Below are 27,385 nucleotides of genomic sequence, written 5' to 3'. Positions count from 1 at the left end.
ACAGCTCCTCCAGAAAAATACATATTTTGCCCAATTAATCCATCAAATATAAGATCTTTTGAAAATATCTGAATTGATAAGGGGGGCAAGAATGGGGAAAAAGAATGGAGATAAAAAAAGCATCACTGCGGAGCCCATGGAACAGGGAGGTACAGCACGTGGCTCTCCTACACGTGTGCATGGTGGCGAAGCTGACGCTGGGCCTCGTGCAGGTGAAGCAGGAAATATGATGAAGATTCTGGAAGAGATAAGGGAAGTCCAAAAAGATATAAAACAGCAACTAAATGATATAGAGTCAGAGCTCGCCAATGTCAATCAGAAAATAGCGGTGGCAGAGACTCGAATTGAGAAGGTGGAAGATCGCGTGCAAAACGTGGAACAGACACTAAGTAAGATGATAAAAATATTAAATCAACAGGAAAGTGAATTGCTTGACCAGGAGGGAAGATCGCGACGGAAAAATATCAGGATGTATAATGTTCCTGAAGGAGCGGAGGGAGTGTCAATGATAGACTTTGTGGATAAGCTGCTGCAGGACGCTCTGGAGATTCCCCCAACTATGGAGATTGAAATTGAGAGGATGCATCGTTCGCTTGTCCCGCGGCCTCCCGGAGACAGAGAAAGTAAACTGCGCTCAGTAGTACTTAGATTCCTTCAATTCAAGAGCAAGGCAGAGATTCTACAAAGGGCCTGGGGTAAGAAGAAGGTTTTTTGGAACGGGATGTTAATATACTTCGATCATGATTACCCCCCGGCGGTCCTACAGAAACGGAAGGAATATTCTGAAGCAAAACAAATATTAAAGCAAGAAAAGATTAAATTCCAAACCCCGTACCCTGCTAAACTGAGGGTATTTTACCAAGAAGGGATATGACTATATCAGACAGTGGAAGAGGTGACTACAGACGTGAAGAACAGAGGACTGCCAATTAGCGTGGTCAAACCAAGGGAAAGTCTGGCTGAGCAGTTATCCCGACCCGCTTGGGAAATAGTCAGAGACCCAAGAAAGCAGGGGACGGGAGCAGGAGGAGAGAAGGATATTAGGAAGAGACTGTCAGTTTTCCGAGGGCAGCCCTCACTTCCTCCGGAAGAGCCAGAAGGTTTGGCTAACTTTAAAACTGCTGATAAACTAAACAGAAGCAAAAATAGACAGTGATATACCTATCTCAAGAAATACGTATTATAATGTGGATTTTATATTACTCAATTTTTAAAAATTCATTCATTCATTCCTTTTTGCCCACTTAAATGAGAATATATACATGGGAGGAAAACACAGGGTAATAATTTCTGTGTAATGGACATAGATCTTTTTACTTACTTTTATAGGGGGCCCTCAACTCACAGGTAGGAGGGGCTATCCCCCACAGCTAGACTTTTCTTCTAGCTCAGCCCAGGGTCATCTAGAGACCCCAGCCTTGGAATCACACCTTCGTTACCTTTTTTTTTGTTATTTGCATTTCTTGGCTCTTATTTGTTCAGGGAGTAGATCGATTAAGTTATATTCTGCAAATTTCAATGATATACTAACAAATAAATACACCTGGCTAAGGGCAAAGTAAAATTCATTTCTTTTAATGTCAATGGGCTGTTGAATCCAATCAAACGCAGTAAAATTCTATCAAAAATGAAAAAAGAGCAAGCCCATGTAGTATATTTACAGGAAACTCACTTAAGTGATAATGAGCATGAAAAATTAAAGAGAATGGGCATCACTAATTTGCTTTTGTCTTCATATAAATCAGGACATGGAAGAGGAGTTGCTTTTCTCATCTCAAGCAAGCTAAATTTTGAAAAAGTATTCGAAATGGGAGATAACGAGGGCAGATATATTCTGATAAGGGGGAATATAGATGGAAATACAGTTACTTTATTGAATATATACGCATCCCCAGGAAGTGATATTAGTTTCTTCCAGAAAACTACTAATATTATGGTAACGGAAACTTTATGGTCTCTTGATATGTGGGGGAGACTTAAATTTAGAATTACAACCAAAGTTAGACTCTTCCAATAGAGAAACTTATGAAGCAAAGTCCTTACATAAGAAAGTTAACACTCGTTTTGAGGATGTTGGTCTAATTGATATATGGAGGGACCTTTTCCCTGACAGAAGGGATTACACTCATTATTCTGCCCCCCATTCCGTATATACAAGGATAGACTATTTCGTAACACTTGGAAAAGATAGAGACAAAACAATTACCTGTGGAATTGGAACAATAGATGTAAGTGACCATGCACCTATATATTTATCTTTTGATTTTGACCAAAGAATACTATTTGGAAACTAAATGCAAGTCTACTCAATGATCCCTATTTTAAGGAACAAATTAAAAAAAAAAGAAATTGGTCTTTACTTAGAATTCAGTAATAATGGAGAGGTTTCACCTCCCATTCTATGGGATACTCTGAAGGCTGTCTTAAGAGGGAACATTAGAGCGATATCTTCATATAAGAAAAAAATAAGGAATAAGACATTAGAGGAATTACAAAATAAACTGAAGGATCTAGAAAAAAACACAAATTGAGTTTGGCACAGGATACACTGGAGGAAATTTTAAAAATTAGGAATGAAATTAATAGTTTGGCTACACAAGCAATTAGAAAAAAATTAATGTTTCTGAAGCAGAGACACTGGGAAAGTGGATCTAAATTTATGAAAATACTGGCGTGGAAACTGAAAAAAAATATAGAAAATACAATTCATAGAATTAGGGATCCAAGAACAAAAGTGATAAAAAAAATAAGCTAAGTGAAATTCAAGAAGCTTTTGAAATGTTTTACAAATCTCTATATTCCAAAATTCCAGGGGGAAGCATAACCCAAATTGACACCTTCCTGAATTCTTTAGAGTTATCCATTTTAAGCAAGGAACAAAATAGAAAGATGATTGCTGACATAACTGAAGCTGAACTAAAAACTGCAATTAGTAGGCTTAAATTAAGCAAGTCATCAGGATCAGATGGATATACGGCAGAGTGATATAAAGAGTTTAGAAGTGAGTTAATTCCTGTTTTAGTCCCCACACTGAACTGGGCCCTAAGAAAGTCGCAAATGCCACCCAGCTAGAAGGAGGCGATAATCTCAGTTATACCGAAAGAAGGCAAGGATAAAATGGAATGTGGGTCATTTAGACCATTACCTGTTCTTAATGTAGATTATAGAATATTTACCTCCATTATGGCCAAACGATCAGAAGAGTTTCTACGCACACTGATACATAATGATCAGACAGGTTTTATACAACAACGCCAAACAGAAGACAATATACGAGAGGCACTTCACATTATGGATCATATTAAAAAAATGAAATTGAAGTAATAGTGATAAGTGTGGACGCTGAAAAGGCATTTGATTTGGTTAATTGGAATTTCCTCTACAGAGTTTTACATAGATTTGATCTACATGACACAATTATTAAAACTATACAGGCACAATACGACAATCCTACTGCCAGGATTAAAATCAATAGATATTTATTTAATAGTTTTACCCTAGAAAGGGGCACAAGACAGGGTTGTGCATGATCACTATTACTCTTCGCATTATATCTGGAACCATTAGCTCAATACATCAGACAAAATGAAGATATCAGGGGAATTACTATTAAAGGGACAAAGCATAAATTGGCCTGTTACATGGATGACATTTTGATCTATCTAGGGCAACCAACATACTCTTTACCTAAATTGATGCAATCCTTTGAACAATATGGCCAACTATCAGGATACAAGATCAACATAGATAAAACCCAACTACTTTCATATAACTATAGCCCACCAAGAGAAATTGAAAGTAGATATCCTTGGGCATGGCAGACAGAGTCCGTCAAATATTTGGGTATCATTTTGCCAAAAGATTTGGCAAAATTATCAGAATGCAATTATCAGCCTATATATAAAAAAATTAAGGAAGATATAACAAGATGGAACCTAATTCCTTTTCTTGGTCTCAGTTCAAGGATTGAATCTATTAAAATGAATATACTGCCCAGACTACTATATCTCTTTCAGACCCTACCAATAGAGATTAACCAAAATCAATTCAATGAATGGAACAAGATGCTATCAAGATATATATGGCAAGGTAAAAGGCCTAGGGTCCGTCTCAAAACTTTGCAATTAGCCAGGGAAAAGTGGGGATGGGGCCTCCCTTCTCTTAGAGACTATATTTTGCAGCACAGTTGAAAGCTGTGATATGCTGGTGCAACCTATCATGTGACGCTCAATGGAAAAACATTGAGGAGAGGATACTTTCCATCCCCATACAGGTAATTTTGGCTGATAATAATCTACAAAGTTACATAAATAATATTGACAACCCGTGGGTGAAATGGACTCTTAAAATATGGGAAACTATTATCAAAGAATATAAACTAGAGAGAGACATTGCAATTCTTAAATGGTGTGCATATGACTCAGATTTTACGCCAAATAAACTGGATGCTAGATTTAAGGACTGGACAGCTAAAGGAATAACAGCTATTTGCAATATAATGAAAGAAGGAACACTGTTCAGTTTTGAAATACTAAAGAGAAACACTTATTAGAAAAACAAGACTTTTACAGATGTGACAGTATGTTAATAAGACGGTTAAAAATGTAACCAAGGCAAGTACATGTCTGATAGAGCTATTTAGAAAAGCATATAATTCAGACAACGGTAGTAGAATAACTTCAAGCGTGTATAAGGGTTTGTCAAATCTTAAAACACATTTGACTTCATACATGAGGACAAAATGGGAGAAGGAAGAAGGGATAATAATATCTGAGGAAGACTGGACAATAATATGGAGGTATCAATGGAAGTGTACCAGTTCACAGAAATGAAGGGAAATCGGGTAGAAAAACTTGTTAAGATATTTTATTATACCCTCTCAGAAATCTGTTTGCTGGAGAAATTGTGGAAATCAAAATGCAAACCATTATCATATTTTCTGGGAATGCCCCGTTATCAAAGACTATTGGAGTGGGATACATAATGCCCTACAAGACATCTTTAAGTATGAAATACCCTTAGAGAGTAAGACCATATATTTTGGGTATATACCTCAAGAATGGTTGAAAGGGGATAAATATTTAATGAATGTACTGCTGGTGGCTGGTAAAAAGACCCTTACCAAGAAATGGTTATCACAGGAGAGCCCAACTTTAAATGTATGGATGGAAATTACAATGGACATTTACAAAATGGAGAAGATAACAGCATCTGTTAATCATAATTTGGAACAATTTGATTCATACTGGGAAAAATGGTTTAACTGCATAACACCTCATAAACCTGATTTTATTCTCACAAGTCAACGAATATGTTGTTAAAAAAAAGATCACTCCCTACTCTGTACATAGTTTTCTTCTTTCGATTGTTCTTTCTTTCCTCTCCTTTCTATAATTGTATACCTCAGATAAATATTATGTGGAGATTTGTGACAAATATGATTATATGATATATATGTACAGTATCTGAAATACATCCTATGGAAATGTTTGTTTGATGATGAAATTCAATAAAAAATAAATTACAAAAAAAAGAAACCGATCAAATATTGAACATCTTAGAGAGAATGAACTTGGAGAGGATGTTTCCTATGGTGGGGGCATCTATGACCAGAGGACACAGCCTCAGAATGCAAGGACATTCAGTTAGAATAGAGATGAGGAAGAATTTTGTTAGCCACAGGGTAGTGAATCTTTGGAACTGATTGCCACAGACATCTGTGAAGGCCAAGTCACTGGGTATTTATTACAGTTCTTAAAGCTCCAGTACTACCACTTAGTATTTCATCAAAACTTAATGTGAATGCAGTCTTAATTTGCATGTTCATGTTTTCTGAAGATTTTCTTGTTTCGTACTAACATTTTGTAGATGTATATAAAACAAACATATTCTGTATTTATTTAGTTTCTATTAGACTGAAAGAACACTTCTCAACATTGGAATGACATTTCTTTTGTTTATGCTTGCTGTCTTTTCAGGAGGAACAACACCAGCACAATGGGAAGATATAACGGGAACAACTCCATTGTCATTTGTCAATGAATGCGTTTCCTTCACAACAAATGTATCAGCCAGGTATGGATCATAGGCAAGATATGAACTGTGCACACCAATAATTTTTCAGGATGCGTTTGATTGTAGGAAGCTTCCAAACTGAATTTCAGTTACTCTTTGTGATAGGCTGCAATAAATAGCATGGACACAAGTAAAAGTTTGCAGAAATTTGAATAACTGCAAGAGCTGTGGCAGGTGGAGTTCAGATTGGAGAAATATGAGTCCATATTGGACTTGAGGGATATTTCTTCATATGTTTCATATGGTGAGAATTGAGGAATCAGTGGTGAAATTAGTGAGAGCCAGAAAAAAAATAAATAAAAGCTAATTTGGTAGTTTACAAAGGCTTAGTTAAACGCCTGGATGGATGTCATATTGAACTCTGAAGTTAGACTCAACTCAGGAAAGGTATACAGCAAAAGTTTGAACTTTGATAAAGGGATTAAACAATGTTTAAGTCAAGCACAGGTTACTATCCCTGAGTACAAGGATGAAGTCTCTATAATATTGGAGTATACAATCATTAAATAATTTGTTGGCATGGATTAAGAGGAATGATTACTTCTTGTAAGATGGTCCAGAACAAGAGAGCATGAAATCATAAGAAATCCTTCCTGGTATGTTATATGGAAACAGTGGTAATCAAGTTCTTTCCCTCAAAAGCTGCTGAGGCCAAGTTCAAAAAAGACTGTCAAATTTACTAAGGTAAGGATAAAAAGGAATGTTGACAGTGACCAACTATGAAAGCTGAGGTACAATTCTCTAACTGAAAGGTGCTCAGGGCTGTCAAGCTGAATACCCTAATCATAATCATTTACTCCGATGTAATAGAATGCTCTATTTTCCACTGTTACTTGAACAGATAGCAGACAGTGGTAAACCCTGACTGAAATGTCTGTTTTGTTCTGTTTGTATTCAGGTTCTGGCTCATAGACTGTCGGCAGATCCAAGAATCTGTGAACTTCGCCACACAAGTGTACAGAGAGATTATTTGTGTACCATATATGGCCAAGTTTGTAGTTTTTGCCAAATCACTTGATCCAATTGAGGCACGATTGAGATGTTTCTGCATGACAGATGACAAGGTGGACAAAACATTGGAACAGCAGGAGAATTTCACAGAGGTTGCAAGGAGCAGAGACGTTGAGGTATCAAAACAAAGACTGAAGAGTTTTAATGAGTAGCCAGTTCATTCGAATAATGATGGTGACATCAAAAATTGGCAAAGGGCATGATCCTTCCAAGTTTGCCAGAGAAGGAGCTAAGTCATTACTGCCTTGAGAGAATAGAGAAGGAGGTTGCATTAATGGGTGTAAGACTCTCTGTGTGCAGATTGTCGCTGTTTCCTGAACTGTAGTGAAGTAAAAGGAAGCTCTGCTTGAAAGAATCATTTTGCAAGATCAAACACATGGTGCAGTTTCATTTAAGAAGTATAAAGTTAAATTGTCTTCATTCTTGAACTCAACAGTTTTTCCACAATTTTGACCAGTTCTCCCTGATTTGGAACGAATTTCTATTGTATTTATTTTCATTGGAGAATATTAGATTAAGGCAACCAGATTATTTTACACTCCTCTTGCTTTTCTATCCTTCCTTTTCTTTTTTCTACTCCATTTCCTTCTTGTGGGAAATAACACTAATGTATTGGAAATACTTTATTAATGGAGCCATGAATAACTTTTTATTTATTTTAATTTCACCTTACTGTTTCACTAGGTTTTGGAAGGCAAGCCAATTTATGCTGATTGTTTTGGCAACCTTGTACCCCTTACAAAGAGTGGACAGCATCACCTATTCAGTTTCTATGCATTTAAAGAAAATAGACTTGCACTGTTCGTCAAGGTATAGTAACTCATTACTTGTATTAAGAGAATATAGTACTTTAAGATATATTTTCAACTACTTTATTAAAATCTTTCTGAAGTTTGTGTAGATAATATTGCTGAACATTACGTATGCGTATTTCAAAGGTTCAGTAGTTTCATTAGGTTTTAATCTCCACCATCCCAGGTAAACTGAAGAATTTCATGTTAAGTCACCCTGTTATAAGTGGTAATAAATTACCATAAATAGACATGAAGAAAAAGTGTCCATGATTCACTAGTTTCATTCTCTCATCTTTCATAATGGCTCTTACTGTTTTCTTCATATATAAACCAAGCTCAAGTTCTGGACTATGTATTAACAGGTACGAGACACAACTCAAGAACCATGTGGACGTTTATCCTTCATAAGAGAACCAAAATCTACAAGAGGTCTTGTGCAGCATGCTATTTGCAACCTAAATATTACTCTACCCCTATACAGCAAGGTAAAGAAGCCTTTTCCTCACCCTCCACAAAAATCTATGTATGATTGAATGGTCTAATATTCATAAAACTTAAAGGAGATGGGGGAGATCTTAAGTCAATTTTTTGCATTTGTATTTACTGAAGAGACGGACACTGAGTCTATAGAAGTGAGGCAAAGCAGCATCAATCTCATTGGACCCTATACAGATTACAGAGGAAGAGGTGTTTGCTGTCTTGAGGCAAATTAGGGTGGATAAGTCCTGAGGGCCTGATGAGGCATTTCCTCGGACCCTGTGGGGGGCAAGTGCAGAAATTGAAAGGGCACTAGCAAAGCTATTTAAATCATCGTTAGTGACTGGAGGATTGGAGGAGACCTAATGTTGTTCTGCTGTTTAAGAAAGATTCTAAAAACAAGCCAGGAAATTATAGCCTGCTAAGCCTGACATCAGTAGTGGGAAAGTTATCAGAAAGTGTTTTAAGGGACTGGAAATATGAGTATTTGGATAGACATGAACTGATTAGGAATAGTCAGCATGGCTTCGTGCATGATAGGTCATGTGTAACCAACCTTTGTAGAGATTTTTGAGTAACTTTCCAAGAAAGTTGATAAAGGCAAGGCAGTCTATATGGACTTTAGCAAGGTATTTGACAAGGTCCCACATGGGAAGTTGGTCAAGGAGGTAGTAAGTTGGATTAGACATTAGTTTTGTGGGAGAAGCCAGAGATTGGTAGTAGATGATTGCCTCCCTGACTGGAGACCTGTGACTGGAGTACCACAGGGATCAATCCTAGGTCCAATGTTGTTTGACATCTATATTAATGTGGTTAACTGGATCAGCAAATTTACAGTTGACACCATGATTGGGGTGTAGTGAACAGCGAGAAAGGCTATCAAAGCTTGCAGCATAGGATCTTGGAATTGAATGCAGACTAGTGAGAAGTGTGGTACTTCGGTAGGGCCAGCCAGGGAAGGTCTTACACAGAGTACTGAGGAGTGCTGAAGAACAAAGGGATCTGGGGATACAGGTTCACAATTCATTGAAAGTTGCATCACAAGTACTAGGGTCATAAAGAAAGCTTTTGGCACATTAGCCTTTGTAACCCTCAGGTTCGACCAGCATACGTTTGTCTCGGGGATGACAGCCTCTGGCCCAGCCAAACTGAGAAATCTCGTTTGTGTGGATGCTGCATGATGCGTTGCCCGGTTATAAATCTGAACCTCAAGATATCAGGCAGTACGCCATATGCAATTAAACGATTGAACTTTATGAATCTTAATCTGACTCTAGGATTAGTAAGGAAAATAAAAAGAAAAAGGGCCTATTTTAATGAAACAGTCGTAAGTGCACGTTGGAGCTCATGGAATTGTCCATTCGTTCCCCATCGACCTCCTCCGAGTGTCGCTGACCGTCAGACCCTCGCTCCAAGTCCCCTCCGTCCGGCGGTCTACCAACTCTTCCCATTCACGTCTTCTCTCTTCATCTCTTGCTGACAAAAGACCACAAAATCCCTGCTCCTAGACCCACAATAAAGAAACAACATGCCTCTCATTGGATGGCACACATTCCAAAGACTCCGTTATCTCTAGTCATAACCCAAACATTGCTGTTACAGAGAAAACATTACCTTAGCAGTGAAACCTTACAGAGAGGCCATTACATTAGCAGTGAATCATCCCCCCAACCAAATTTAGTCATGTCCTCATGACGTTGAGATAATTCGCCAACCCTTCCTGCAAAACACAAAGCCCAATCCAGGTGTAAAAGGCAGTGACATAGCTCCCCAAAACAGTAGGGGTCACACTCTGTTCCCCCGGTGCTACGTAGGCCAACTTATCTGATGGTCTCCTAATTCTCTGAGACCTCCGTACCCCCTCACCTAACTCTTCAGGTTCAGACGCTACTGGGGAGACTTCTGGTCTACCTGACGAGGCCTCACCCGACCTATCACTCATGCCCACCTGCAACTCGGACCCCTCTGTCCTGTTGCCAAGCCCCACTTCATCCCTTGCAAGGTCCCGCTGCAACCCAGGCTGTTCCCCCACTTCACCTGACTGAGAGAAGGGCTGGAAGTCTCTTCCTCAATCAATGGGGAGTTAGCAAAAGGCAGCATATACCACACATCCAGGTCCTCATCCTTCGAATCAGTATCCCTCTCAGGGGAGGGGGCTAGGCTAGCCTTGCCTGTTGGGGGCTCTGCAATCGCCCCACTTTTCTGCAGAGTCCTCTTACTAGGTGTAGGCTCCCAGTTGGGCTCTGGGCTTACCTGCACCTCTGTCCCAGGGGTATCAGGTGGGTCTAATGAAGAATCTTGACAGGCCCATTCCCATCCTCTGGTTTCACCCAAAAAATTGGTAGGTTTGGCATCTGACTCTCCACCACATAGGGCATAGCTGCCCAGTGGTCAGCCAACTTATATTTCCCAGGTAGCTCCAAATTCCTTTTGAGGACCCAGTGTCCTGGTAGGAGTTGGGAGAACCTCATCTTTTGATCATACCTCCTCTTATTTCATTGATTCTGCTTGGCAGCCACAACCCCAGCTAATTCATAAGCCCTTTTCAACTCTCTTCTCATGTCAGACACATACGTCAGATAAATCTTCGGTGGCTTGTTTTGTCAGTCCCAAAACAAAGGTCAATGGGCAACCTCGCCTCGTGCCAAACATCAGATAATCTGGCCCCCCCAGTAACTTCATTTCGAGTACAAATGTAATTGTGCACCAGATGTCCAATATGTTGACTCCACCTGCTCTTCTTGCTGACCTCAAGGATCCTGAGCATGTCTAGCAAGGTTCGATTAAACCTCTTGGGCTGGGGATCACCCTGCAGGTGATAGGGTGTGGTCCTCGACTTCTCGACTCCAAGCATGCCCAGTAACTCATGGATGAGTCTGCTCTCGAACTCCCGTCCCTGATGACTATGTATTCACCTGGGAAGGCCATAATAAATGAAATACTTCTCCCAAAACACTTTGGCCACCGTGGATGCCCTCTGGTCTTTGGTAGAGAAAGCCTGTGCATAGCTGGTGTGGTGGTCTGTGATACTTCACTTTATACTTTATACTTTATTGTCGCCAAACAATTGGTACTAGAACGTACAATCATCACAGCGATATTTGATTCTGCGCTTCACACTCCCTGGATTACAAATATTAAATATTAAAGATATTAAAAATAGTTAAAATTAGTAAATATTAAAAATTTAAATTATAAATCATAAATAGAATATAGAAAAATGGGAAGTAAGGTAGTGCAAAAAAACCGAGAGGCAGGTCCGGATATCTGGAGGGTACAGCCCCGATCTGGGTCAGGTGACTAAGACATTTGCCGAGTTGCTGGCATCGGGTTCTATTGACAGAAAATCCATACACATCAGGTCCAGAGGCCCCGCACTCTGCAAGTGTGACAAAGGAGCTGTCCGGGTAGGCAACATCTTCCGCCGTATGCATCGAATGCACGATTTGCAGTATTCTTCGACCTCCGACTTCATCCGGGGCCAGTAAAACTGGTCTCTGAGCAATCAACAGGTCTTGTCCACCCCCAAATGCCCAGAATCATCATGAAGTCACTTCAACGCAATCCTCCAGTACTTCACTGGCAGAACCAGCTGGCAATGCCGAGGTCGGTCCGGGGGTGATGTGACTCGGTACAAGATCTGGTTCTTCAATTCCAACTGAAGCCGTTCTTTCAGTAATGGAGGCACTGACGCATGTTTCGTCTTCTCCGCCTGAGCCATATTTCTCTTTTCGACCGTTGACCAAATGGTACCGATGCTTGGATCATCTTGCTGAGCAGTTGCCACTTCCCCAGAACTGAATTCCAGCAGCTGATTTGTCTTCAGAGCAGCCAGGTTACAGTAAACTTGGGCTATGGTGTCATCAGAAGCCTCAATTGATCCACCGCTCGATCCTGCTCCTCCTTTTTCCTCTACCTTCACGGTGATGGCAAACTGACACATGGCCTTCACCCCAGGGGCAGGAACGCTCTCCCACTCCTCGTCTCTGACCAGTCCCTCATGCATCCGTCGGGACAAAGCATCAGCATCAATGTTCCAGCTCCCCGGCCGGTACTTCAGGCTGAAATCATAGGCAGACAACGCTGCCAACCACCAATTGCCTGTGGCATCCAGTTTCGCCAAGGTCAGGATATAAGTTAGGGGGTTGTTGTCCGTCCTCACCTCAAACTTGGCCTCGAAGAGATAGTCACTCAGCTTATCCACCACCACCCATTTCAACACCAGAAATTCCAACTTGTGCATGGAATAGTTTTTCTCGGAGGGCAACAGACTCCAACTGACAAAGACAATGGATCTCAACCCAGTGCCCTGATCCTGATACAGGACGCCCCCTAAGCCCTCTCGGCTGGCATCCGTGTGCAGTACATATGGCAACCGGGGGTCCGCAATAGCCAGCACTGGCGCCTGGGTCAGCAGCTCCTTCCACGACTGAAAGGCCTCTTCACATTTTGCATCCCACCTCAGTCCAAAGGGCTCCAATGGGCTAAGATACTCTCCACCCTCCTGTCCTTTTCTCCCCGCATTCCTTTCTTCCCCAAGGGCGGGTAGCCACACAGAAGCTGATTCAATGGGTGACTCACTTTCGCGTAGCCTTTCACGAACCTCCAATAGTAACCACAGAACCCGAGGAACGAGCGCAGAGCGTTCACCTTCTGGGGTCTTGCCAAGTGGTCACTGCCTCTATCTTAGCCGGATCACTAGCTACTCTGTCCTTGAGACTATGTGCCCAACAGAGCTAACAGACATTTTGCAGAACTGGCACTTGTCCAGAGAAAGTATTAACCCTTCAGCTTTCAGGCGATCAAGCACCTTCAGTAGCCTTGCTTCTTGTTCCTCCAATGTGGATCCAAACTCTATGAGGTCATCCAGATACACCAATACCTCAAGCAACTCCACTGTCTTCTCCATAACCCGCTGAAGTGTTACAGGAGCTCCCAATATGCCCTGGGACATCCTTTCGAACTGCAAGAATCCCAGGGGACATATAAAAGCTATCTTTCCTTTGTCAGCCTCACTCATGAGGTAATATCCACTCAAGTCCAGCATACTGAACCACTTCGCGCCACTCAGACAGGCCAGCGCATCTTCAATCCTGGGGACCGTATACTGATCAGGGACAGTGCGCCTGTTCAGAGTCCTATAATCCACACACATCCGTACCTTCACATTCTTCTTTTGGGCCACTACTATTGAGGACACATAGGGGCTTTGGGACTCAGTGATGATCCCAGCTTCCTCCAACTTACCCAAATGCTGCTGAATGTCTTCCACCTCTGCAGGGGCCAGTCTCCATGACCTCTCTCTAAATGGAGTGTCCTCAGTCATCCGGATAGTGTGACGCGTGCTCTTGGAACAACGCATATCAAACTCATCAGTGGAAAAGACACCTTCCAGCTTCAACATCTTCTCTACCAACCTCCTCTTCCAATCTGCAGGAACCAGGGAGTCAACTATCAGCAGTCAACGTCCCTCCCCTCTTCCAATAGTTTCTCCCTGGCATGTCTCACAGGGACAGTAGACATTACCATCTTCAGGAACAGAAGCACCAGGGGCATCCCCTGCCTGAAGGTGGTCTCTCTCTTTGTAGTGTTCCTGACAATCACTGCCATCCTGCTCGCCTGTACAACCAAGGGCTTCTGCAATTCGGGCCTCACCAGTAACCCAGCAGGAAATCCCGACCTCCCCCGTGGTCTTCTGGAGGTCTACTAAGTGGCCCTCAGCCACTCTGGGAAATTTGGGCATCCCCATCACTCTCGCTACTTCCTGGGCCGTACCACCATTGGCTTCGACTAAAGTCAGTATTCAGCCCAATGCAGCCACGTACTTCCTCAAAAGCAGCTCGAAATACTGGGTGCATAGACACTGTTCCCAGAAAGCTCTCGCCAGCCTTCTCCTTGCAGTCCCCCAGGAGGGGTGTTGGTCCCCACCATAGAAACATAGAAAACCTACAGCACAGTACAGACCCTTCGGCCCACAAAGCTGTGCCGAACATGTCCTTACCTTAGAAATTACCGAGGGTTACCCATAGCCCTCTATTTTTCTGAGTTCCATGTACCTGTCCAGGAGTCTCTTAAAAGACCCTATCATACCTGCAATTGAAATGAAATGCCGTCCTTCTCAATGGGGTCTGGACAAACCAGGGTTGATGTATCAAGGACCTCAGACACTCCCACATCGGCCTTCGAAAACTCCAGCTTCACTGACAAATAAGCGTCGTATGGATAATCACTGGCACTGAGTCCCCAAATCTCCATTACCCTGAATGGTGTCAATGGTAAATGCTTCAGATACTGGTTATAAAATGAACATTACAACAATGTGACCTGCGACCTGGTGTCAAGTATGGCTTTAGCACAAATACCCTCTATCTGTAGCGACGCACTGGAGCATGGTCCCACTGAGCCTTCAGGATTAGGGTCTTTTGCTTTTGGGAGATCCTTGGTATATTGCTGGAATATTGTTTCCCCCAGAAACACCAGGCCGTTTCCTCACTGAGTCTCCTCTAAGTTTTCCCAATGACTCTCTCTGCGTAGGTACCTGGGATAACAGTTTGTTTAGTGACCTCCTCTCCACCACTAACTCAAAAGAGTCCGATTTGTAGCCAAGGATGGATCCAGCCTTTTTGATGAGTTTATTCAGTTTTTTTGCATCACCAGCAGTGATGCTTCAGCCCTAAGATAAAGCCACAAAGAAGGCTTCACTCATTATGGCAGACTGATAAAAGATCTCCAACATCCTCCTGCACAGATTGAAGGATCTCATCTTCCTTAGAAAATAGAGTTTGCTCATCCTCTCCTTGTAACCAGCTTTCGTGTTGGTTTTCCAGTCAAGTCTGTTGTCGAGGTGAACACCCAAGTGTTTGTTCTCCTTCACCGCTGCAACAACTTCTCCCAGAATGTATACAGGGCCCGTCTTCTTCCTAAAATCAATCACCATCTCCCTGGTTTTGGCCACATTCAGGTGCAGTATTCTGGGCCTGTATTGACTGGAATTCAGAAGAATGAGGAGTGATCTCATCATAGCCTACTGAATCATGAAAAGTTTTGAATGAGTGGATGTGGAGACGATGATTCCAATGGTGGGAGAGTTTAAGACCGGAGGACACAGCCTCAGAATAGACGGGTGTCCTTTTAGAACGGAGATGAGGAGGAATTTCTTTATCCAGAGAGTGATGAACCTGTGGAATTTGTTGCCACAGGCGGCTGTGGAGGCCAAGTCTTTATGTATGTTTATATTTGATAGATCTTTGGTTGGTCATGGCAGGAAGGGATATGGGGAGAAGGCAGGGGATTAGGGCTGCAAGGGAAAATGGATCAGCCATGAGCAGAGCAGACATAATGGGTGAAATAGGCTAATTCTACTCCTGTGCCTTATGGTCTTATAAAGCTATTGAAGACACACTAAGTCTACATCCTCCTCAAGCAGTCCCATGGTGTGAAATTCCACATGACAAAAAAAAATAGTGTTTTTGTTATCTAAATTCTGCAGTTATAACTAGTTTGAGCTAATAGAAATGTAGTATTATTTTTGGAACAAGGTATCAAAGACTGAATTTTTGATCTGCTAGTGTCATCATGGGCAACTGACAAATCTACTGTGTTCTGTTTGTCCCCTTTTAAACAACACAGCTTTCTTAGCTTCCACAACTTAACGTGTTTGCTCTCCCTATACCAACAATTGGTGCAAAGAAGGCAGACTCTTAACCTGACTGTTTATGCTTAAAGTAGATATGCTCACCTTGAATGAAGGTATTGATGTGGATTTAGTTTAAATGGGACTTATTCTTTTGCTGATGCAAATTATCAAGGTAAAGGTGAAAATTATAACCACCTAACTAACTGAAATATAGAGGTATAGAGCCTTGATTAAAGCAACACACATCAAAGTTGCTGGTGAATGCAGCAGGCCAGGCAGCATCTCTAGGAAGAGGTACAGTCGGCGTTTCGGGCTGAGACCCTTCGTCAGGAGCCTTGATTAATATAATTTCCAAAATCTTGAATCAAGCATTGTCTCATAAAATCGTCTCTTTGAAAATCCTACAGAAACTAGTGAATACGGCCCACTACATCACGGGTAAAGCAAATCCACCCCCCCCCCCCCCGACACACACACGCCATTGAGCACATCTAAATGAAATGTTGTCGCAGGAAAGCAGCATCCATCATCAAGGACCTCCTACAGTCAGGACGTGTTGTGCTCTTGCTGTCGCCATCAAGAAACCTCATGACTCACACTACCTAGTTCTGCAATAGTTACTACCCCTCAACCATCAGGCTCTTCAACAACAGGGGATAACTTCACTCATCATTGAAATGTTCCCACAACCTATGGACTTTTCATCACGTTCTAATATTTATTGCTTATTAATTTATTATTATTATTTCTTTCTTTTTGTATTTACACAGTTTGTTGTCTCTTGCACACTCGTTGAACTCCAAAATTGGTGCAGTCTTTCATTGATTCTATTATAGTTATTATTTTATTCTGGATTTATTGAGTATGATGCCCACAAGAAAATTAATTTCAGGGTATATATGATGACATGTATGGACTTTGATAATAAACTTACTTTGAACTTTGAATTCTGATAGGTTGCTCGTGATAGTAAATTGGGTGAGCGAATAATGAAGTATCATTTGACTGTTTCTTCATTGTATCCGCCTGAGAGCACAAACATATAGGGCCTATAAAAAGTATTCACACCCTTGGAAGTTTTCATGTTTTATTGTTTTACAACATTGAATCACAGTGGATTTAATTTGTTTTTTTTTTGACACTTTCATGTTAAAGTGAAAACAGATCTCTACAAAGTGATCTAAATTAATTACAAATATAAAACCCAAAATAATTCTTTGCATAAGTATTCAACCCCCCCCTCCTTTACTATGACACACCAAATCACCATTGGTGCGGCCAATTGGTATCAGAAGTCACATAATTAAATAGTTAAATGGAGATCTGATTCTGGAAACTAGTGTGCAGTCAAGGTGTTACAATTGATTGTAGTAAAAATAAACCTGTATCTGAAAGATCCAACTGCTGGTGAGTTAGTATCCTGCCAAAAACTACACCATGAAGACAAGTGAACACTCCAAGCAACTCCACAAAAAGCTTATTGGAAAGCACAAGTCAGGAGATGGATACAAACAAATATCCAAGTCACTGATTATCCCTTGGAGTACATTTCAGTGAATTATCAAGAAATGAAAAGAATATGGCACAGCTGTAAATCTGCCTAGAGCAGACCATCCTCAAAAACTGATTGACTGTGCAAGAAGGGGACTAGTGAGGGAAGCCACTAACTCTGGAGGAGTTACAAGCTTCAGTGACTGAGATGGAAGAGACTGTGCATACAATAACTGTTGCCTGGGTGTTTCACCAGTCACAGCTTTATGTGAGAGTGGCAATGAGAAAGCCACTATTGGAAAACAACTCACGTGAAATCTTAGAAGACATGAGGAGGACTCTGTAGTCAGCTGGAAGAAGGTTCTATGGTTGGTTGAAACCAAAATTAAGCTTCTTGGCCATCAGACTAAATGCTACGTTCAAACACTGCACATCATCAGAAACACCCCATCCCTACCATGAAGCATGGTGGTGGCTGCGTCATGCTGTGGGGATGCTTCACTGCAGCAGGCCCTGGAAGGCTTGTGAAGGTAGAGAGTAAAATTAATGCAACAAATTACAGGGCAATCTGGAGGAAACCCTTATATCTGTAAGAGAACATGCGATTTGGGAGAAAATTTGTTTTTCAGCAAGACAATCACCCCAAGCATAAAGCATAATGTCCTGGAGTGACCAAGTCAAAGTCCAGATCGCAGTCCAATTGAGATTTTGTGGCTGGACTTAAAAAGGGTTGTTCTCTCACGATCTCCTTGCAATCTGACAGAGCTTGAGCAGTTCTCTGAAGAAGAATGGGGAAAAATCGCAGTGTCCAGATGTGCAAAGCTGATAGAGACCTATCCACACAGACTCAAGGCTGTAGTTGCTGCCAAAGGTGCATCTACTAAATACTGACTTGAAGGGGATGAATACTTATTCAATCAAATAATTTTTGTTTAATAACTGTAATTAATTTAGATCACTTTGTAGAGAGCTATTTTCACTTTGACACGAAAGAGTCTTTTTCTGTTGATCAGTGTCAAAACAAGCCAAATTAAATCCGCTGTGATTCAATGTTGTAAGACAATAACATGAAAACTTCCAAGGGGAATGAATACTTTTTATCGGCACTGTATCTTGGTCTTGTGTAAAGAATTAAAATGCACCATCTTCAAATATGCATACGAAATATAGATAACTCCATGGTAATCAGAAAGCAAAACCTAGACATAATCAGTGATTGATAATTGACACTAACTATTGATGAGCTGTTTTGATTCCCTCTGGGTAGCCTGATCTAGTTCTCCTCTTTCATTGTTGAGAACAGTCTAGGGTTTTATGCTAAACAATTCATTTTCTCTAACATTATTACTTTCATCCATATAGAACAGATTTAATCTTTCTGTATTTCTTTCTGAGATTAACACAGATGCTTGCTTTTGTGCTGTGCTATTGTCCTCTGGAATAATTTCTCATGCTGTGGAGCTGTCACTCCTCAATGCTGTGCAGTGCTCCTCTGGAATATGCTGACAAGCTGTAACTCGTTATTTCTGTTCTGCTGCAAAGCTCTGATTATTCCATGCTTTCCTCTTCTCTTTTTTTTTTGCTTCTTGTCAACTTTGGATGGAAAGGAGTCAGATTCAGATCCGGAGCAAGAGGAAGAGGTAACTTTAACAGTAGAATTCCATTACTAATTATCTGTAAAACTAACCAATATGCTAACAAACCCTGAAATTAATTCTAATATGCAGTTTTAATCATTTTACAAATGACATCATTTTATCTCTCGAACTGAATTTCCTTGGTTGTGATGTCTTTTCATTTGGAGATGAATTAGAATTCAATTATCATGAAATAAATCCTACACTTTCCTGGGCAATCCTGACAGCAAGCTGCATTAAAAAGGCCATAATCATTTCAGAAACCATGAGACCATTACATCTGTATCTTCACTGTTTTCCTGTTCTCTCCTACAGGCATTGATTTACTGCAATGTAATTTGACTGACAGAGTCTCTCCTAAACATCCTATTCAAACAGGTGTTATTCAGTTGTAATCTTTCGTTTGATTGTCATAAGCTATTCACAATCCTGTCCTCGTCAAATGCTCATACAGAATCACACTCAGAATCAAAAGCCTTGTTGAAATACTTTCCACCCTTAGGTCAGTGAGGTTACTTCTAGTTCAGTCATGCTGAATCAGCTCAAAAATAGAAACTAATATGCTGTCCTGAATCTGAATAATTCAGCTAACCATTAGAAAGACAGGTTAAAAATATCTGGTGAGCCTAGAAGTTCATTCTCAAATCCTACTGATGCATGCTATCCCCGCTTAAAATCTTTCCTCAACAGCTTGATCTTCTATAACATCCTTCAGCTATGGAGCTTAAGTGACTGAAAATTCTGTTGCAATATAATGTCTCTTCATCACTTCGCAATTGAAAATCAAAAATGTCCATCATTTTAAAAAGTAGCTACCATTCCCTATCAATCTGGAACCTCAGCATGGTGTGAATAACTCTGATTTTTGTGCACATTGCTGTTGTGATTTTCTAATTCTCTCCTCATTGTTCACTGTTTGAAATTATCCCTCATGTAAAATCAGCAACAAAAGAATGAAAGGATTAATTAATAATCTTTAATTAAGAGCTTCCCTTACCTTCCTGCCTATCCTTCTGAATTACCTGATATCTTTGGATACTTAATTCTCAATCTTTTCTACCCTGCAACCACGTTTCAGTAATGGCCAGTAAATCATACCCCTTTATACTGATTTGTGTCACAAGTTCACTGTCCTTGTTATGTCTTTCCTTCCCACTTTTTGCTTTCTGCAGGGATCACTCCCTACACAACTCCCTTGTCCATTTGTCCCTCCCCACTGATTTTCCTTTCTGGAATTTATCATTGCAAGTGGAACAAGTGCTACACCTGCACCTACACCTCTTCCTCAGGGCTCTAAACAGTCCTTCCAGGTGAGACGAGACATTGGAGTCATTTACTGTGTTTGGTGCTCCCAATGTGGCCTCCTGTATAAAAGACCATAAGACATAGGAGCAGAATTAGACCATCTGGCCCATCAAGTCTGCTCCGCCATTCAATCATGTCTGATCCTTTTTTCTATCTTCTCCTCAACCCCAGTTCCCGGCCTTCTTCCCGTAAACTTTGCTGCCATGTCCAATCAAGAACCTATCAATCTCTGCCTTAAATACACCCAACGACCTGGCCTCCACAGCTGCATGTAGCAATAAATTGCCACAGTGGTGCTCTGCTCTAACTGCCTTTCTCCTGGCATTTGTGGTATTGGTGAGATTCGACGTAGCTTGGGAGACCACTTCCACGAACATCTGCACTCCATCCGTCAGAAAAAGAGGGCCACCCATTTTAATAGAGAACTCTTGTCTATTCCCCTGACAATTACCACTACATTTCTCTTCTCTCTCTCCTCTTGAATGGCTCCCTGAACTATGGTGCCACAGTTGGGTTACTCATCTTTCCTATAGCCCCCACTCTCATCCACCCAGGGAGCAAGGAGAATTATCACTTCCCAATAACAGGGTGATTAAAATTGTGCACAGTAGTCCAGGTGCAGTCTAATCAACATCTTGTACAACTGCAACTTAACAGTCCAGCTTCTGTACTCAGTGCCCTTACTGAAGAAAGTCAACATGCTAAATACCTTCTTTGCCACTCTGTCAAACTATGACTTCACTGAAAGTGAAGTATGCACTTTTATTCCTTGTTTCCTCTGTTCTAAGATACTCCCCAGGTCCTAGTCATTCACTACATAAGTCCTACCCTGGTTTGACTTCCCAAAATCAAAACACTTATAAGACCATAAAGTATAGAAGCGGAATTAGGCCATTTTGCCCATTCAGCCTGCTCCTCCATTTCATCATGCCTAATCCATTTTCCCTCACAGACCCAATCTCCTGCCTTTGGAGATGTCCTGCCTTGGGGCATATTCCTTCATGCCCTGGCTTAAGAAGACTCTATCAACCTCTGCCTTAAATATATCCAATGACTTAGCATCCACAGCTGCCTACAGCAATGAATTTCACAGAATTATCACTCTCTGGCTAAAGAAATTCCTCTCCACCTCCATTCTAAAAGGACACCCCTCTATTCTGAGTCTGTGTCCTCAGGTCTTAGACTCCTCCACCATAGCAAACAGCTTCTCTACATCCACTCTATCGAGGTATTTCAACATTCTATAGTTTTCATTCTTCTGAATTCCAGTCAGTGCAGGTCCAAAGCCATCAAACACTCTTTATACGATAAACCTTTCATTCCCAGAATCATCTTTGTGAACCTCCTTTAAACCCTCTCCAATGTAAGAACATCCTTTCCTAGATAAGGGGCCAAAACTGCTCACAGTACTCCATGAGGCTTTGCCAGTGCTTTATAAAGCCTCACACACACAAAATGCTGGAGGAACTCAGCAGGCCAGACAGAATCTATGGAAAAGTGTAAACAGTCAACATTTCAGATCTCAGCCCACTCTTTTCCATAGATGACGCCTGCCCTCATGTGTGGCACCTTGTCAAAGGCCTTCTGAAAATCCCAGTAAACAACGTCAAGCGATCTCCTTTGTGTATCCTGCTTGTTATAGAAACATAGAAACATAGAAAATAGGTGCAGGAGTAGGCCATTCAGCCCTTCGAGCCTGCACCGCCATTTATTATGATCATGGCTGATCATCCAACTCAGAACACCGCCCCAGCCTTCCCTCCATACCCCCTGACCCCCGTAGCCACAAGGGCCATATCTAACTCCCTCTTAAATATAGCCAATGAACTGGCCTCAACTGTTTCCTGTGGCAGAGAATTCCACAGACTCACCACTCTCTGTGTGAAGAAGTTTTTCCTAATCTCAGTCCTAAAAGGCTTCCCCTCTATCCTCAAACTGTGACCCCTCGTTCTGGACTTCCCCAACATCGGGAACAATCTTCCTGCATCTAGCCTGTCCAATCCCTTTAGGATCTTATACGTTTCAATCAGATCCCCCCTCAATCTTCTAAATTCCAACGAGTACAAGCCCAGTTCATCCATTCTTTCTTCATATGAAAGTCCTGCCATCCCAGGAATCAACCTGGTGAACCTTCTCTGTACTCCCTCTATGGCAAGGATGTCTTTCCTCAGATTAGGGGACCAAAACTGCACACAATACTCCAGGTACGGTCTCACCAAGGCCTTGTACAACTGCAGTAGTACCTCCCTGCTCCTGTACTCAAATCCTCTCGCTATAAATGCCAGCATACCATTCGCCTTTTTCACCGCCTGCTGTACCTGCATGCCCACTTTCAATGACTGGTGTATAATGACACCCAGGTCACGTTGCACCTCCCCTTTTCCTAATCGGCCACCATTCAGATAATAATCTGTTTTCCTGTTTTTGCCACCAAAGTGGATAACTTCACATTTATCCACATTAAATTGCATCTGCCATGAATTTGCCCACTCACCCAACCTATCCAAGTCACCCTGCATCCTCTTAGCATCCTCCTCACAGCTAACACTGCCACCCAGCTTCGTGTCATCCGCAAACTTGGAGATGCTGCATTTAATTCCCTCATCCAAGTCATTAATATATATTGTAAACAACTGGGGTCCCAGCACTGAGCCTTGCGGTACCCCACTAGTCACCGCCTGCCATTCTGAAAAGGTCCCATTTATTCCCACTCTTTGCTTCCTGTCTGCTAACCAACTCTCCACCCACACCAATACCTTACCCCCAATACCGTGTGCTTTAAGTTTGCACACTAATCTCCTGTGTGGGACCTTGTCAAAAGCCTTCTGAAAATCCAAATATACCACATCCACTGGTTCTCCCCTATCCACTCTACTAGTTACATCCTCAAAAAATTCTGTGAGATTCGTCAGACATGATTTTCCTTTCACAAATCCATGCTGACTTTGTCCGATCATTTCACCACTTTCCAAATGTGCTGTTATCACATCCTTGATAACTGACTCCAGCAGTTTCCCCACCACCGACGTTAGGCTAACCGGTCTATAATTCCCCGGTTTCTCTCTCCCTCCTTTTTTAAAAAGTGGAGTTACATTAGCCACCCTCCAATCCTCAGGAACTAGTCCAGAATCTAATGAGTTTTGAAAAATTATCACTAATGCATCCACTATTTGTTGGGCTACTTCCTTAAGCACCCTGGGATGCAGACCATCTGACCCTGGGGATTTATCTGCCTTCAATCCCTTCAATTTACCTAACACCACTTCCCTTCAAAGAAGTTATTTCTTCAAAGAATGGCAACAGATTTGTCAGACAAGATTTTCCCTTGAGGAAAACATGTTGACTATGGTCTACTTTATCACGTGCCTCCAAGTACCCTGAACCCACATTCTTAACAATCAACACCACATCTTCCCAACCACTGAAGTCAGAACTGGCCTAGAATTTGTTTTGTCTGCCTCTCTTCCTTCTTGAAGAGTGGAGTGACATTTGCAATTTTCTATGCCCTCGGAACCATGCCAGAATCAATTGATTCTTGAAAGATCATTGCTAATGCCTCCACAAACTCTTCAGCCACCTCTTTCAGAAGCCTGGACTGTAGACCATCTGGTCCAGGTGATGTATCCATCTTCAGACCTTTCAGCTTCCCAAGAACTTTCTTTCTAGTTGTGGTAACTTCATACACTTCATGTCTCTTGTCACCTGGAACTGATGCCTGCTGGTGTCTTCCGCAGTGAAGACTGATGCTAAGTACTTATTCAGTTCACTTGTCATTTTATTGTCTCCCATTATGACCTCTCCAGCAACTTTTTCCGGTGATCTGATATCCACTCTCACCTCTCTTTTACACTTTATGTATCTGAAGAAACTTTTGGTATGCTCTTTAATATTATTGACTAGCTTACTTTTGTATTCCATCCTTATCTTCTTATTGACTTTTTTAGTTGCCTTTTGTTGGTTTTTAAAAGCTTTCCAGTACGCTAATTTCTCATTAATTTTTGCTTTATTCTATGCCCTCTCTTTGGTTTTTATGTTGGCTTTGACTTCTCCTGTTAAGTTCTTCGTCTTTGTATATATGTATATATCCTGTGCTTTCCATCTGCTTCCATAAATTCCTGATGCTGATCTGCCGTAATCCCTATTAGTGTTGTTCTCTATCAATTCTGGCCAACTCCTCTCTCATGCCTCTGTAATACTCCACTGTAATACTCATACACTGGACTTTAGAATCTCCTCAAATTGCAGGGTGAATTCCATTATATTATGATCACTTGCCCCAAGGGTAAATTGATTCAAATTGAAAGCCATTTTCCATTCCTCAACCCACTTACCTAGCTTATAAAGAATCCCCCCCCCCCATAATTTTTGTCTAACCTGCTTCACTGTCTACAATACCACCTATTTGAAGTTATCATCTGCAAACTTACTTTGCATGAATCACAGGTCTCCTGTACAAGAAACTGCCTTCACCACCACACTCTGCTTTTTCCATCGAGCTTATCATGAATCCAGTTAGTTATCTCTCCTTGGATCCTATGTGATCTAAATCTAACTTTGTAGATTAGCTTGCCATGTGGGACCTTGTTACAGATATTGCTAAGGTTGACATAGGCAATATCCATTGCCTATCATCATGTATTCTCCTGATTAACTCAGATTTGTAAGACCCTGTTTCCCATGCACAAAGCCATGCTGACTATCCTTCATTATATCTTGTCTATCCAAATATTGATAGATTCTGTTCCTCAGATTCCCTTCCAGTAATGTATTCATGGCTGATGTCAGACTCACTTGCTCCTTGCTGCCTGGCTTGTAATTGTCTTAAAGTTATATAGCACCTAAACAGGCCCTTTGGCCTATCTGGGCCATGCTGCCCAATCCAAGCTAGTAGCCAGAATTTGACATTCTAACCCTTTCCAAAGCCTGTACCTGTCCAACTGTATTTGAAAGTTGTTATTGTGCCTATCTCAATGACTTCTTCTCCAACTCATTCCATTATTATAACACCCTTTGCCCCTCAACTTCCCATTGAATCTTTCCCCTCTCACCTTAAACCTATACACTCTAGTTCCTGATTCCCCAACCCTGGGAAAAAGACTGAATGCATTCCCCCTCTCTATACTAATGATTTCATACATCTCTAAAAGATTGTCTCTCAATCTCCCACCCTCTAAGGATCAAAGTCCTAGCCTGTCCAACCTCTCTCTGTAACTCAGACCCTCAAATCGCAGTAACACCCTTGTAAATACCTTCTGCACTTTTTCCAGTTTAGTAACATCTTTTCCACAGCAGGGCAAGCAAATTTGAACACAATATTTCAAGTGCAGCCTCAATAGCATCATGCACCATGATCTCCTCACCTTTTGTATTCAATACCCTGACTTATGAACGCCAGCATGCAAAAAGCTTTCTATACCACCCTGCAAACTTGTTTGTGACTCCATGTTCAGACAACCATGTACTTGTACTTCTATTGTACAACATTGCCCAAGGCCCTGCCATTCACTGTGGATGTCCTACCTGGATATGGCTTTCCAAAATTCAAGACCTGAATTAAGCTCCATTTGCCATTCCTCAGTCTACTTACTCAGCCGATTAAGATTCCCCTGTAATATTTGATAAACATTCTTCATTGTCCACTCTACCACCCTTTTCAGTATTATCTGCAAAATAACTAACGGTGCTCCAAATCATTGATATAATTGAAAAACAACAATGGGCCCAGCACTAACCCTTGACGCATTCTGTTAGTCACTAGCCTCCAGCTGTAGCCAGGAACAGTTTATAAGTTGCATCAGCATCTATCTGTGCTTCGAAGCAATGACTAGTGAAGACAGATAATGTTGCCTTGAACACCTTATCTATCTCTGCTGCCACTTTCAGATATTCTTGAATTTGTACACTCTGTCCTCAATACCCTTTTAGGACTCCACCAATTACTTTTTACACCCTATCCATTGTAGTCTTCTCAAAGAGTATCAACATATCAGTATTAATTCCATCTGCCATTTTCTTACCAATCTATAAGACCATAAGATATAGGAGGAGAATTAGGCTATTTGGTTCATCGAACCTGCTCCACCGTTTCATCATTGCTGATCCAATTTTCCTCTCTGCCCCAATCTCCTGCCATCACCCCATATCCCTTCGTTACCTGACCAATCAAGAAAGCATCACTGGCTGTGGCAAAGAATTCCACAGATTCACCACTCTCTAACTAAAGAACTTCCTCCTCCTCTGTGTTCTAAAAGGATGCTGCTCTATTCTGAGGCTGTGTCCTCTGCTCTTAGACTCCCCCATCATAGGGAACATCTTCTCCACATCCACTCGGTCAAGACCTTTCACCATTTGATAAATTTCAATGAAGACATCCCTCATTCTTCTGAATTTGAGTGAATACAGGTCCAGAGCCATCAAACGCTCTTCATATAACAAGCCATTCAATCCTAGAATCCTTTTCGTGAACCTGCTTTGACCCCGCTCCAGTTGCAGCACATTTTTTGTACAATACGAGGCCCAAAACTGCTCACAGTACTCCAAGTGAGGTTCCACCAGTGCTTTATAAAGTGTCAACATTATATTCTTGCTTTTATATTCTAGGCCTCCTGAAATGAATGCTAACTTTGTATCTGGCTTCCTTAGGACAGATTCAACCTGCAATTTAACCTTTAGGGAACTCTGCACAAGGACTCCCAAGTTCTTTTGTACCTCAACAAGATAAGAGCCCTTGGAATTACGGGCAAGTTACATACGTGGATAGGGTGTTGGCTGATTGGCAGGAAACAGAGAGTGGGAATTAAGGGATCCTATTCTGGTTGGCTGCCGGTTACCAGTGGTCCACAAGGGTCCGTGTTGGGGCCGCTTCTTTTTACATTGTACATCAACGATTTAGATTATGGAATAGATGGCTTTGTGGCTAAGTTTGCTGATGATACGAAGATAGGTGGAGGGGCTGGTAG

The 27,385-nt window shown here is 41.4% G+C and overlaps 1 protein-coding gene across 4 annotated transcripts in view; it reads left to right on the top strand.

Annotated features, from left to right (window-relative positions):
• Positions 1–27,385, top strand: part of ank2b (ankyrin 2b, neuronal) — an 859,694-nt gene that overhangs the window by 711,799 nt on the left and 120,510 nt on the right. For all 4 annotated transcript variants that reach the window (XM_072253201.1, XM_072253200.1, XM_072253199.1 and 1 more), the window contains 5 exons: positions 5,979–6,075; positions 6,974–7,202; positions 7,771–7,896; positions 8,243–8,365; positions 19,092–19,124. In XM_072253201.1, coding sequence (XP_072109302.1) covers positions 5,979–6,075; positions 6,974–7,202; positions 7,771–7,896; positions 8,243–8,365; positions 19,092–19,124 — 608 coding nt within the window. The remainder of the gene's footprint in view (positions 1–5,978; positions 6,076–6,973; positions 7,203–7,770; positions 7,897–8,242; positions 8,366–19,091; positions 19,125–27,385) is intronic.

The sequence above is a fragment of the Mobula birostris genome, chromosome 3 (assembly GCF_030028105.1).
Source record: "Mobula birostris isolate sMobBir1 chromosome 3, sMobBir1.hap1, whole genome shotgun sequence".
Lineage (NCBI taxonomy): Eukaryota > Metazoa > Chordata > Chondrichthyes > Myliobatiformes > Myliobatidae > Mobula > Mobula birostris.
Note: the sequence above shows the minus strand (reverse complement) of the source record. Positions and strands in the feature narration are given on the sequence as shown.